The sequence below is a fragment of the Mobula birostris genome, chromosome 23, assembly GCF_030028105.1.
Source record: "Mobula birostris isolate sMobBir1 chromosome 23, sMobBir1.hap1, whole genome shotgun sequence".
NCBI lineage: Eukaryota > Metazoa > Chordata > Chondrichthyes > Myliobatiformes > Myliobatidae > Mobula > Mobula birostris.
In genome coordinates this window covers 61,726,600-61,741,922 of record NC_092392.1, presented here as the reverse complement: position 1 = coordinate 61,741,922, position 15,323 = coordinate 61,726,600, and the positions used below count along the sequence as shown (strand labels likewise).

Genomic DNA, 15,323 nt, shown 5'->3' with positions numbered 1-15,323 from the left:
TATGTGATTATGAGGACACGCAGTCCCCTTTTATTGTCATTTAGTAATGCATGCATTAAGAAATTATAAAATGTTTTTCCAGAATGATATCACAAAAACACATGACAAACCAACTTAAAAACTAACAAAAACCACGTAATTATAACATATAGTTACAACAGTGCAAAGTAATACCGTAATTTGATAAGAACAGACCATGGCACAGTAAAAGTCTCGAAGTCTCTCGAAAGTCCCATCATCTCACGCAGACGGTAAACCTCCAGTGCAGCCAGCTTGCCGGTGCAGCATCCTGGAAGCATCCGACCACAGTCCGACTCTGAGTCCGTCCGAAAAACTCCGAGCCTCCAACCCACCTCTTCGACACCGAGCACCATCTCTGCTGAGTGCTTCAACCCCGGCCCCGGCAACAGGCGATACGCAAAGCCGAGAATTTGGGGCCTTCGTCTCCGGAGATTCTTGATCGCACAGTAGCAGTGGCAGCGAAGCAGGCATTTCAGAAGTTACTCCAGGCGTTCCTCTGCGCTTCTCACAGCTGTCTCCATCAAATCCGGATTGTGCACGGCCCCTAGTTACACATGCGATATTCATTCGGAACGGCCACGTGCGCTGCGTCGCGTCGCCATCTTCTCCTCCTCAAGGTTAGTGTCATCGCCCCAGCACACTGCCGCACAGAATATGATTATACTGGCGACAACAGGCTGGCGGAGCATGTGAAGGAGAGGTCTGCATACTGCAAAGGACTCCTCAGGAAGTAGAGGCAACTCTAGCCCTTGTTGTACATAACCCCTGTGTTAATCTTTGTAATGATCTTTCAAGAATCACTAGATTCTGCAATAGTTCTGGAGGACTGGAAAACTGCAAATATCACTCCACTCTTTCAGAAGGCAGGGAGGCAAAAGACTGGATATTATCAGCCAGTTGGTGACTTCAGTGGTTGGGAAGATGTTGGAGTTCATTACTAAGGATGAGATTTTGGGGTACTTGGTGGTGCATGATAAAGTAAGCCAAAGTAGTCAGGGTTTTCAGAAGGCTTTTGACAAGTTTCCCCACATGGCGCTGCTGAGCAAAGTAAGAGCCCGTGGTGAGCATAGATAGAAGATTGACTGACTGGCAGGAGGCAAAGAGTCAGAATAAAAGGGGCCTATTTGAGCTGGCTGCTGGTGAATAGTGGTGTTCTTCAGGTGTCTGTATTGGGACTGCTTCTGTTCGCATTATATGTCAACAATTTGGATGACGGAATTGATAGCTTTGTGGCCAAGTTTGCAGATGATACAAAGGTAGATAGAGGGACAAGTAATATTGAGAAAGCAGGGAATCTGCAGAAGGACTTGGATGCAAGGCTGCAGGACCGGATTGTGTCAGTACCAGGGTGCTCAAAGCCTGTGCCCCTCAGCTATGTGGAGTACTTCACCATGTATTCAACCTGAACCTGAGGCTCCAGAGGGTTCCTGTACTGTGGAAGACATCCTGCCTCGTCCCTGTGCCGAAGACGCCGCGCCCCAGTGGCCTCAATGACTACAGATCGGTGGCATTGACCTCCCACATCATGAAGACCCGGGAGAGACTTGTTCTGGAGCTGCTCCGGCCTATGGTCAGGCTACACTTAGATCCCCTCCAGTTCGCCTATCAGCCCCGACTAGGAGTTGAGGATGCCATCGTCTACCTGCTGAACCGTGTCTACGCCCACCTGGGCAAGCCAGCGAGCACTGTGAGGGTCATGTTTTTTGACTTCTCCAGTGCGTTCAACACCATCCGCCCTGCTCAGCTGGGGGAGAAGCTGACAGCGATGCAGGTGGATGCTTCCCGGGTATCATGGATTCTTGATTACCTGACTGGCAGACCACAGTACGTGTGCTTGCAACACTGTATGTCCGACAGAGTGATCAACAGCACTGGGGCTCCACAGGGGACTGTCTTGTCTCCCTTTCTCTTCACCACTTACACCTCAGACTTCAACTACTGCACCGTGTCTTGTCATCTTCAGAAGTTTTCGGATGACTCTGCCATAGTTGGATGCATCAGCAAGGGAGATGAGGCTGAGTACAGGGCTATGATAGGAAACTTTGTCACATGGTGTGAGCAGAATTATCTGCAGCTTAATGTGAAAAAGACTAAGGAGCTGGTGGTAGACCTGAGGAGAGCTAAGGTACCGGTGACCCCTGTTTCCATCCGGGGGATCAGTGTGGATATGGTGGAGGATTACAAATACCTGGGGATACGAATTGACAATAAACTGGACTGGTCAAAGAACACTGAGGCTGTCTACAAGAAGGGTCAGAGCCGTCTCTATTTCCTGAGGAGACTGAGGTCCTTTAAGATCTGCCGGACGATGCTGAGGATGTTCTACGAGTCTGTGGTGGCCAGTGCTATCGTGTTTGCTGTTGTGTGCTGGGACAGCAGGCTGAGGGTAACAGACACCAACAGAATCAACAAACTCATCCGTAAGGCCAGTGATGTTGTGGGGATGGAACTGGACTCTCTCACGGTGGTGTCTGAAAAGAGGATGCTGTCTAAGTTGCATGCCATCTTGGTCAATGTTTCCCATCCACTACATAATGTACTGGTTGGCACAGGAGTACATTCAGCCAGAGACTCATTCCACCGAGATGCAGCACAGAGCATCATAGGAAGTCATTCCTGCCTGTGGCCATCAAACTTTACGACTCCTCCCTTGGAGGGTCAGACACCCTGAGCCAATAGGCTGGTCCTGGACTTATTTCATAATTAACTGGCATAATTTACATATTACTATTTAACTATTATGGTTCTATTACAATTATTATTATGGTGTAACTGTAACGAAAACCAATTTCCCCCGGGATCAATAAAGTATGACCATGACTATGACTATGGATTGGGAGAATAGAAAAAGAAGTGGCAGATAGAATATAGTCAGGGGAAGTGTATGGTCATGCACTTTGGTAGATGGAATAAAGGCATAGATTATTTTCTAAATGGGAAGAAAATTTAAAAATTAGTAGAAAGTTCTTGTGCAGATTGAGTCGGTGGTAAGGAAGGCAAATGCAATGTTAGCATACATTTCGAGAGGACTAGAACATAAGAGCAAGGTTGTGATGCTGAGGCTTTTTAAGGCATTGGTCAAACCACACTTGCAGTATTATGAGCAGTTTTAAGACCATAAAGTGCAGGAGCAAAATTAGGCCATTTGGCCCATTGAGTCTGCTCCACCAATTCAGCATGGCTGATCCATTTTATCCCCAATCTCCTGCCTGCTCCCCATATCCCTTCATGCCTTGACCAATCAAGAATCTTATCAACCTTGGTCTTAAATATACATAAAGTCTTGGCCTCCACAGCTGTCTGTGGCAAAGGATTCCACAGATTCACCACACTCTGGCTAAAAGAATTCTTCCTCATCTCCATTCTAAAAGGACGCCCCTCTATTCTGAGGCTGTGACCTCCGGTCTCCACATCTACTATATCAAGGCTTTTCACCATTTGATATTTTTCAATTAGGTCATCCCTCGTTCTTCTGAATTCTAGTGAATACAGGCACAGAGTCAAACACTCTTCATATCACAAGCCATTCAATCCTGGAATCATTTTCGTGAACCTCTTTTGAACCCACTCCAGTTTCAGAATGTCCTTTCCAAGATAAGAGGCCCAAAACTGCTCACAATACTCCAAGTGTGGCCTCACCATTGCTTTTATAAAGTCTCAACATTACATCCTTGCTTATATGTTCTAGTCCTCATGAAATGAATGCTAACATCACGTTTGCCTTCCTCACCACAGACTCAACCTGCAAACTAACCTTTTGGGAATCCTGCATGAGGACTCCCAGGTCCCTTTGTGCCTTGGTTTATCGTATTTTCTCTTCATTTAGAAAATAATCAACTCTTTCATTTCTTCTACCGAAGTGCATGACCATACACTTCCCGATACTGTATTCCTTCTGCCACTTCTTTGCCCTTTCTCCTAATCTGTCTAATCCTTCTGTAGCCTCTCTGCTTACTCAAGACTACCTGCCCCTCCATCTTTCTTTATATCGCCTGCAAATTTGGCGATAAAGCCATCAATTCCATCATCCAAATCATTGACATATAATGTAAAAAGAAGTGCTCCCAACACAGACCCGAGGGACACCACTAGTCACCGGCAGACAACCAGAAAAGGCTCCCTTTTCCCACTTTGCCTCCTGCCAATCAGCCACTGCTTTATCCATGCTTGAATCTTTCCTGTAATTCCATGGGCTCATAGCTTGTTAAATAGCCTCATGTGGCACCTTGTCAAAGGCCTTCTGAAAATCCAAGTACAGAACATCAAGCAATTCTCGTTTGTCTATCTTGCTTGTTATAGCTTCAAAGAATTCCAACAGATTTGTCAGGCAAGATTTTTCCTTGAGGAAGGCACGCTGTCTACAGCCTATTTTATCATGTGTCTCCAAGTATCCTGAGACCTCATCCTTAATAATTGACTCCAACATCTTCCCACATACTGAGGTCAGACTAACTGGCCTATAGTTTCCTTTCTTCTACCTCTCTCCCTGCTTCAAGAGTGGAGTGACATTTGCAATTTTCCAGTCTTCCGGAACCCTTCCAGAATCTAGTGACTCTTGAAAGATCATTACGAATGCCTCCACAATCTTTTCAGTCACCTCTTTCAGAACCCTAGGGTATACACTATCTGCTCTTGGTGGCTTATCTACCTTCAGACCTTTCAGTTTCCCAAGAACCTTCTCTCTAGTAATAGTAACTTCACACACCTCATGACCCCTGGCATCTGGAACTTCCACCATAATGCTAGTGTCTTTCACAGTGAAGACTGATACAAGTACTTATTCAGTTCGTCTGCCATTTCCTTGTCCCTCATTACCACCTCTGAAGAAAATTTTGGTATCCTCCTTAATATTATTGGCTAGCTTACTTTCATATTCCATCTTTACCTTCTTAATGACTTTTTAGTTGCCTTCCATTGGTTTTTAAACACTTCCAATCCTTTAACTTCCCACTAATTTTAGCTCTAATTATATGCCCCCCTTTGGCTTTTATGTTGGCTTTTACTTGTTAGCCACAGTTATGTCATCTTTCGTTTAGAATACTTCTTCCTCTTTGGGATGTATATATCCCGGGCCTTCCAAATTGCTTCCCAAAATTCCAGCCATTGCTGCTCTACCTTCATCTCTGTCAGTATTCTTTTCCAGTCAGTTCTGACCAACTCCTCTTTCATGCCACTGTAATTCTACTCCACTGTAATACTAATGCATCTGACTTTAGCTTCTCCTCAGGTTTCAGCATGAATTTGATTATATTATGATCACTTGCCCCCAAGGGTTCTTTTATCTTAAGTTCTCTAATCAATTCCGGTTCGTTGCACAACACCCAATAAAGAATAGCTGATCCCCTATTGGGCTCAAACACAAGCTGCTCTAAAAAGCCATCTCATAGGCATTCTAGAAATTTCCTCTCTTGGAATCCAGCACCAATCAAATTTTCCTAGTCTACCTGCACTTTGAAATCCACCATGACTTTTGGCCTATGTTTTCTATCACCCATTTTACTTTGTAGACCTCGTATTTACTGCTCTTTGGGGGTCTGTATACAACCCCCATCAGGGTCTTTTTACCCTTGTAATTCCTTAGCTCTATCCATAATGGTTCAACGCCTTCCAATCCAATGTCACCTCTTTCTGATGATTTGATTTCATTTTTAATCAAAACAGCAGTGCTGCTCCCTCTGTCTTCCTTCCTGCCTGTCCTTCTGATGCATTGTGAATCCTTGGACATTAGGCTCCCATCTTCTTTCAGCCATGATTCAGTGATACCTACGTCATACGTGGCAATCTGCAACTGTGCTACAAGTTCATCTCGCTTATTCCATATACTTTGCACATTCAAATGTAACACCCTCAGTCCTGTATTCATCCTTTTGGATTTTGTTCACCTTTTACATTGCATCTCATTTTGTTGACTGCAATTTTGCTCTATCAACAGCCTCTCCTCACTACACATTTGCCTCTGTTTGTAAACCAGCTACCTCATCTTTAGCATTATTACTCTGGTTCCCATCCCCCTGCCAAATTAGTTTAAATCCTCCTAAACAACTCTAGCCAATCTGTCCACAAGGATATTGGACCCCTCCTCTGGTCAAGGTGTAACCTGTCCCTTTTGTACAAGTCATACTTTCACCAGAAGAGATTCCAATGATCCATAAATCTGAACCCCTGCTGCCTGCACCTGTTCCTCAGCCATGCATTTACCTGTCAAATCATCCTATTCCTACCCTCACTGGCACATTGCACAGGCTGCAACCTAGAGATTACTGCCATGGAGATGCTGTTTCTCAGTGTTCTATCTAGGTCCCTAAAATCTCTCTTCAGGACTTCCCCACCTTGTCATTTATACCAATATGTATCAAGACTTCTGGCTGCTTACCCTCACCCTTGAGAATGCCATGGAACCAATCCAAGACATCCCTGATCCTGGCACCAGGTGGCAACATAATTTCTGGGCATCCTTATTGCACCCACAGAACCTAGTCTGTTCCTTTGACTAGAGAGTCCCCTAACATCACTGCAGTCCTCTTCACCTCTCTGCTCTTCTGAGCCCCAGCACCAGACTCAGTGCCAGATACCCGGTCACTGTGGCTCATCCAGTAGATCACCCCCCCCCACCCCGCCCTTGAAAATATCTAAAGTTGTATACTTATTATTGAGGGAAATGGCCATAGGTGTACTCTGCACTGGCTGTGCATTTCCCCCTCCTTCTCCTGACAGTCACCAAGTTACCTGTCTCCTGTGACGACCTCCCTGTAGCTCCTGTCTGTCACCTCCTCATTCTCCCGTATGAGTTGAAGGTCATTGAGCTGCAGCTCAGTGCACCTGGTACAGATGTGTTTATCCAGGAGACTGGATGTCTCCCAGATTTCCCACATCCCACGCACAGTACAAAACACTGTCCTTAGAGCCACTTTCTCTAAACTACTATGCCCTAACAGACAAAGAGTGAACAGATAAGTACAGAAAGAGAGTAACTTACAAGATAACTTACCTCACCCAAGCCTGCCAAAAGCCACTCTAAACACTGCCACACTGAAGAGGACGCCTGCTCTGTTTGCGCCTGCGCTATTTTTATTGGCCCTTTCTAATGAATCCTTCTTGCTGATTGGTTGCTCCTCACCTCTGACTTACTGCCACTAAGTTCTGCCTTTAAAATCTCAATTGCCTTCCTAATGTCATTCACCTAGCTCTTTTTACACACTCCCTGACGTCAATTGTCCAATTCAGAGAAAACTGCCGTGAAGCTCTGCTTATTAAATCTTGATCGCGAACCTGACAAAGGTAGCCCCTTTTACTTCTATTCAAAAGGTTCAAAGGAACATCTAAACAAGCCTGATGCATTTTAGAAACTAGCCCTGTGGACTGATTAAGTTAAAATAGAACTTTTTGGCAGCAATGAGCAAAGGTATGTTTGGAGAAAAAAGGATGCAGAATCTCATGAAAAGGACCCCTCTCCAACTGTTAAGCACGGGGCTGGATTGATCATGCTTTGGGCTTGTGTTGCAGCCAGTGGCACGGGGAACATTTACTGGTAGAGGGAAGAATGAATTCAATTAAATACCAGCAAATTCTGGAAGCAAACATCACACCGTCTGTAAAAGAGCCGAAGATGAAAAGAGGATGGCTTCTACAACAGGATAATGATCCTAAACGCACCTCAAAATCCACAATGGACTACCTCAAGAGGCGCAAGCTGAAGGTTTTGCCATGGCCCTCAGAGACCCCTGACCTAAACATCATCAAGAATCTGTGGCTAAACCTCAAAAGAGCAGTGCATACAAGATGGCCCAAGAATCTCACAGAGCTAGAAGCCTTTTTGCAAAGAAGACTGGGCGAAAATCCCCCAAACAAGAATTGAAAGACTCTTAGCTGACTACAAAAAGCGTTTACAAGCTGTGATACTTGCCAAAGGGGATGTTACTAAGTACTGCCATGCAGGGTGCCCAAATTTTTGCTTTGGGCCCTTTTCCTTTTTTGTTATTTTGAAACTGTAAAAGATGGAAATAAAGAGGTTTTCTTGCTTAAAATATTAAAGAAATGTATCATCTTTAACTTTACGCCTTTTGGAAATCAGGTCATCTTTTACTCATTTAGCTATTCACAGTAACAGAAATTTTGACCGGGGTGCCCAAACTTTTGCATGCCACTGTAGGTTCTTGGTTAGTCAAAGGTTACAGGAGAATGTGGTTGAGAGGGATAATATGCTCCAACATGACTTATGGTCTTTTATACTCAATATCAAGGCTGATAAAGGCAATCATGCTATTATCTTTCTTTCCCTCAGTTGTGTTGACATTTTCAGGGAACATATCTTCTTGGCATCCAGAAGGCTGATTTTACTGGAACTGAACAGTGAAAGACTGAATTTTAACAGGGCCCAGAATAAGTAGGATTGTAGATGGATCACAATAAGCTGCTCTATCAAAGCTCCTCTAGAAATTTTCAGGCTGTAAAAGGGTGGAGTGGAATGACTTATTTTGACCCCTAAACACCCCAACTGCATTTTCTCTATCCTAGGAGAATCTTAGCCAGCAATATCAGCCTTTTGAACCAGAGTATATCATCTACTCTCTATCAAGTATTTCTGTTCTCATGATACTTTCTTAGGCAACCACATTACCCATCCCAGCGTCTAAATGAAACAGTAATTGACTTGTACTTGCATTTGGGTGTATAACATTTTATTCTTACAATGTATGTCTCCTCTGCATTGGAGAAACCAAATGGAGATTGAGTGACCTCCTTGCAGAACACCTTTATTCATTATACAAGGATGACTTTGAGTTTCCAGTTTCTTGCCACTTGAATTTTCCATCCCAATCCCACGCTGCTGCCGGTATAAGAGAGGAGATGATGCCTGGTGATCGGCTATGTAGTTGGTCTGAATAGCTGAACAGGCTTGAAGGGCTGTGTGGCCTATTCCTGCTCCTCTTTCCTTAAGTTTCTGATCTTGTCTTTCACCTCTTCCAAAATTCCAACAAAATCTTTGACTAAGCGTCAGGATTCAATATTGAGTTCAGCTTTTTTGAATAATGACTGGTATTTGTTTGTGTAAGAATTGGCCAGTTCTGTATACCAGTTAACTGTAACATCTCTTTTTATTCCTTGAGCACATGCTTTCTGGCCCACTGAGTATTCCTGGCATTCTCTTTTATTTCATATTTTGCATCAACTGCGCAATTTTGTAGCTTTCACTGCCAGCATTGTTGTCCTTTCCTTTGCCCTCATTCATCTTCCTTCATTTACACTTGCCACGACAGACCACCCTCAGTTGGAGCCAACACCTGTGTCCCCGGATTCTCTGTCTACATGAATTGACATTACTTTTGTTCTCTTCTCCTTCCTCATTTCTGCAGCTGAAAACACATTTATTTTCTTACCTTTCCAGTTCTAAGTAAGGATTATTGATCTGAAATTTTAAATTTCTCTCTATAGATCTTGCCTGACCTCTTGTGTATTGCCATTATCTTCGGTTTCCATTTATGATTCTTCATTGTTTCTGAATATCTTCAATATTCAAAATGCAAAAGTTACTGAGCCACACTGTGCTACACCCAGCTCACTGACTGGCCTTGTGCTACCACTTGCACTTTCCATGGAAGCAGAGGCCAATTGACTTGATCTTCCATACCACTGAGGTGGAGTAACCTTTGAGTGCAGGAAGTCATGGATTGTGCCTCCCTCAGGCACTGTTATCTTACAGTCTTTGACAATTTGTCATTGCCAAATTATTTGATCCATTTAAAAATGTTTCTCTGTTGGGTGAAGGCACATAAAACTCCAAGTTGAGTTAAATAATTTTTAAAAAATGAAAATTGATAAAAACCAAAAATATCAAGAATTAATTAAAACTATTAAGGGACTCATATACTTACCCTCACATTTTTTTTCTGGATGAAAGAATTGCCATTTGAAAGGCAGTCATTCAGTCCATTGATGTTCTGCTGTTAAGCTCAATGACAAATAAGCTTTGTCATTACAGGAGCCAAGTGCACCAGGTTGTCTCAGACATGCTTCTGCTGAGTGTGCACAAAAGTCAAAAATGGCCTTGCAGCATTTATCATTTTATCTAGCCATTTAAAAAAAATTATATAAACAACTACTTGCATAAAACTACAAGTCAACTGGAAGTACTTGAAAACTTAAAGTAAAGCCATTAAAGCAAATGAATATAATCCGGATACAGGCAACTTATTCTTAAGAATCAAAACATCTGATGCCTTAACAAAAGATCACTTAGCAGTAAATTACACATTTTTCACGCTTCTAGAACAGACAGGTCACAGACTGATCAGTGCATGTTACCAGTTATGCAGGTATCAAAGTTCAAAAGTAAATTTATTATTAAAGTTGATATATATCACCATATACTACCCTGAGATTTATTTTCTTATGGGCATAATAATTCTATTGAATAATAACTGTAACAGAATCAATGAAAGATCACACCATCTTGGGTGAGAGTTTATTTAGATATACACCCTGCATATATCCAAGTAGCTTTGTGGTGGTGGAGGAAATTGCTTGACCATTCACAGTGCTTTGTGGATAACTGTTGAGTGCTTTGTAGGTACCTATTTTGTCTGATCTCTGCAGCTTCTCAATTGATATTAGGCAAATTGTTTCAGCATATGGATATTTCACTGCAGCGCACCTTTCAGTAATTCAATGTATAAATCAGTGGTATAGCAGAACTGTATGTAGTGCCAGTTATGTCATGCCTAGAGACCAATTAAATTTTACATTTTTTTTACTGAATAAATGTGATTCACAGTTCATTTTTAAGATTTTTCCAGTTAGCCTGATTATATAGTTGTGCATGGTGCATTATAAACCTTTTACAAGAAAGCTGTTGGATATTCAAATGTAGTAACAGATACTTCAAGGACCATTTTCAAGTAATAACTTTGATAATTTTCTTGGTAATGATCACGGTTATTAATCAGGAACATTGTGTACCACTGGGTGAGTGATAAAACTTGTGTATATATTATATAGGACAAATAAAATCAATAAATATGGTACTTATTTAGCAATTCTATATTAACTTCCCTTGCTTTTAGGAGAACAAATACTGTGCTTTGTGAGGGAGTATTCTTTGAAAATGCAATTTCAGAAGCAATGTAACAGCAAGGATCTCAAACCTGTTTTATCAGTCAGTGGGATTGTGACATACCCATGACCTGACTGCCTTAAGGGAACTGGACCTTTGCCCCACATCCCTAAACTTTTTTGCATTAATCAACCAAACAACTGATCAAATATCAATATTTTACCATATTTTATTATGGCAGTGAATGTAGCTGTCTAGCCTAACTGAGTTTTTGCCAGCTTTCAGAGCACTCCCATCCTCCACTAGTTTTCTCTGTAACTTATTTTTCCCATATTCCTGTCATTGCACCTACCTCTTCACCCTACTCCTTCACATAGAATTTACAGCAGCCGAATAACTACCAACATTGGGAAGTTCACAAAAACCGAAGCATCTGGAAGAAACACACATGGTTGCAATGTACAAGCTTCACACAGCTAACACCAGAGCTCAGTGTTGAACTGCAGTCACTCTGCAACTCAATTACCTTTTGCATGCCTGATTATTGAAAGACTTGACTCTTAATTTCCAAGAGGAGAAGGGGTAAAGTATAGTGCTTTAATAAATATTTAATCATTTAGACCAAAGCGGTAAAACTCAGAGCAGTTTCTTGTGGTAAATCAGTAAATGTTCTTTTTGGGCAGTGCAATACAATATGTAAGTATATTCTGGAATTGATTTTGCTTAGATTGTGTATGGCCATTAAGAAAATAAACACATTCATTGTTACCTAAAGTTGATAACTATAGCAGAATATAAGTTTTAACCATTCTGTATTTTTTTGTAGTCTGAGATTGGATTTGGGAAACTAGAAACCTACATTAAGTTGGACAAACTTGGAGAGGTAAGAAGTTCTGCAGCTTTTCAATAATTTGCCAGTAAGAGGAGACAATTTGAGCAAAGAGTAAATTATGGTAGATAATCGAAACTTCCTGCTGGGAACTACGCTGACTTACTATTGAACCAAACAGATTGAGAATTTTACTATTTTGGTGCTAACTAAATGCAGTGATGGTCAAATTCAAAGTAAAATTTTATTATCAGAGTACATACAGTATATGTCACCACTTACAACTCTGAGATTCTTTCTGTGGGCATACTTAGTGTCATGAACCCTGTGACGGGAATAAAGAACTAGCAGAGATGGAAAACACTTTGGAGTCCAGTATTGCTATAAACTACTAATATTTATTAGTAACTACGTGATACAGTAATATAAATGTAAATAAATCAAATAGGTTAGCAATGATTTTATATATATATATGTGTAAGTAAATCAGTAATTGTGGAAATATATGTATGAAAAACCAAGCTTCTTTAAGTCTAAGGGTAAAAAGATACAGTCTTATGATGATGAGTAAAGTTCAGTTCAGTTCAGTTCATGGTATTGAGTTGAGTAGTGATGGAGAGAGAGAGGGAGAGATTTGAGTCCTCAGGTGAGCTGATGCCGTCGATCTTCTCGTTGTCCTTCGAACTCCTTTAAAAGTCACCAACTGTGACTTTAACAAAGGGGACCAATTTTCTGTGGTGGAGCTATCCCCCAGGCGAGGGTGGACACATGGACAACTCCCCACCAGTCAACCCCTTTCCTCTTTCCACTGCAAGAGTGATGGATCGATCTGCCTGATCAATCCTCGAAAACCCACTTTTCCTGCGGGCACAACAATGCTCATTCAGTGTCCAGAACATGTGTCTCAGGTCTGTATCACCTGACCTCCTATTTTATCTTCTCATGCTGAGCATCAACTGTCATTCAAATAACTCCTCCTTCCTCTCTGTGAAAGAAATACAAGCAGGCAAAAGTCCTTGAAGAAAGTGTCAACAATCTGCCGAAAATCATAACATCCAGTGTCCATTAAATAACACCGCCTTTGGTCCCCATAGCAACTTATGAGCTGCTCGGTGTTGTCTCCAACTCCAACTCAGTAGAAATCCAGATTTGCTTCCAGTGCCTTAAAGTGACAGTCCAACCGTTAGTCTTCGTCTCTCTCTCTCTCTCTCTTTTCGAAAGCAGTGTTCATAGGGGTACTTCAGGATCCCATCACACTTAGCAACTCTGTAGAACAGTAACTTTAAACTGTAAACATCAGGAACTGTTAACTGTAAACAAACTCTGCAAATGTAGATATAAATAAATAGTAATAAATAACAAGCATGAAATAACAGATAAAAGAGTCCTTAAATGAGTGTAGTAATCCCCCTTTGTTCAGGAGCCTGATGGTTGAGGGGTAGTGACTGTTTCTGAACCTGGTCATGAGTCCTAAGGCACTTGTACCTTCTACCTGATGGCAGCAGTGAGAAAAGAGCATGGTCTGGGTGGTGAGGATCTTTGATAATGGATGCTGCCTTTCTGCGGCAATGTTTCATGTAAATGTACTCAATGGTTGGGAGGGTTTTACTCATAATGTACTGGGCCAAATCCGCTACCTCTTGTAGGATTTCTACTCGAAGGCATTGGTGTTCCCATACCAGGCCATAACGTAGCCAACCATACATCTACACACTTTTTTACCACACATCTATAGAAGTTTGCCAAGGTTTTTGATGACTTGCCGAATTTCCGCAGACTCCTGAGGAAGTTAGGTGCTGTTGTGTTTTCTTTGCAATTATATGATGGGTCTCTGAGGTGGTGACAGTCAGGAATTTAAAGTTACTGACCTTCTCCACCTCTGATCCTCCAATGATTACCGACTCATGGATCTCTAGTTTCTCTCTCCTGAAGTCTACAATCATTTCCTTGGTCTTATTGACGTTGAATGAGAGGTTGGTGTAATTACACCGCTCAGCCAAATTTTCAGTCTCCCTACAGAATGCTGATTCATCACCACCTTTGATATAGCCCACAACAGTGGTGTCCGCAGCAAACTTGTATACGGTGTTGAAGCTGTACCTAGTCACATAGTCATAAGTGTAAAGCGATGAGAGCAGGGGGGTTAAATTCCTATTCCAGCAGGTGTTGGTAAGACATAATGCATGTTTTGAATAGTCTGGTACTAAATATAATACCACATCTACCTTTACTGGAATGATACATACAAATTATCATGGCACTTCTTTGTTAAAAGCAGAACTACAGTATTCCAAGAATATGTTCTTGCAATTTTGGAATTGTGTCTAAAGCACTGGAAAATGTTCACCTTTGGGTACTGAGCTCTTTTTAATTATTAATAACCTGAAAATAAACTATTATTACTCAGATGATTTTTATCCTATATGTTTGTTTTCAATAATGTTTGAACTTTGAGTCATAATTGGAGCAGGTACTTTGACAATTCAGTGAAGACTAAACTAACAGTTGGAAATAAAAACAGTACAGAAGATATTGAGCAGATTGTGTAGAATCTACAAGGAGAGAAAAAAAGCTAATGTTTCAAAGCAATGAAACTTCATCAGATCTGGCAAACTGAGAAAACATATTTTACATTGCAGAATTTGAAGTTTTAGAAAGATTTGAGGGCACAAATCTTTCTAAAAGAAAGAATGTCCTGGAATTTATACAGTGAACTACAGTGAGAATTCCAGGGTTTGATTCAGCATCATTATGTTGGAATTCTGACATTTCTGTAAATGTCCACCCTATTCTCAGTTTCACAGGATTTTTTCTTGATATCTCTATCCCAGAGGATAGTTTAAGCAACCAAAGTCTGTTATAAGCCCAGTGACGCACTCTTCTCCTCCTCTCTCCCCCCCACCCCCAACACCCTCACAAGTATGTAGACAAATCTTCCCACCCTATTTTCAGGTAACAATGCCACTCCATTCTCCTAGTTACTCTGTCTGTATTGCAATTATTTTAATTATAAGACTTTTTACAGTGGTGCCTTCAAGATGATTAGCCTTCTTTATAATCATTTCTTCCTCCTTTACCATTGTTGAAATGGCTCTCAATTGTGTCTCCTTTACTTCTCACTTCTTCTCTCAGCCTGTAGAATTCACTTGTTCTTATTTTCACCCCACTGGTTTCCACATTCTGTGGATCATTATCCATAATTTCAGTCACCTTGAGTGGGTTTCCTTCACCAGATGTATCCTCCCCTGCTTTTACAGTATGTTCAAAGGGACTGTTCCCTCCATAACTTCTTGTTCTGTTCTTCCATTTCCACCAGTCAATCCCTTTTTCACAACATTTTTCTATACAGCCACTATAGATACAAAACCTCTCCTTTCACCACTTTCCCTTCTCATTGTCCAGAGACCAGTGAGTCCTCCCAGG

General features: G+C 41.6%; 1 protein-coding gene across 5 annotated transcripts in view; it reads left to right on the top strand.

Moving 5' to 3' along the window:
* cdk17 (cyclin dependent kinase 17) overlaps positions 1-15,323 on the top strand; it is a 224,671-nt gene that overhangs the window by 174,800 nt on the left and 34,548 nt on the right. For all 5 annotated transcript variants that reach the window (XM_072241456.1, XM_072241457.1, XM_072241455.1 and 2 more), the window contains one exon: positions 11,898-11,954. In XM_072241456.1, the coding sequence (XP_072097557.1) occupies positions 11,898-11,954 (57 nt within the window). The remainder of the gene's footprint in view (positions 1-11,897; positions 11,955-15,323) is intronic.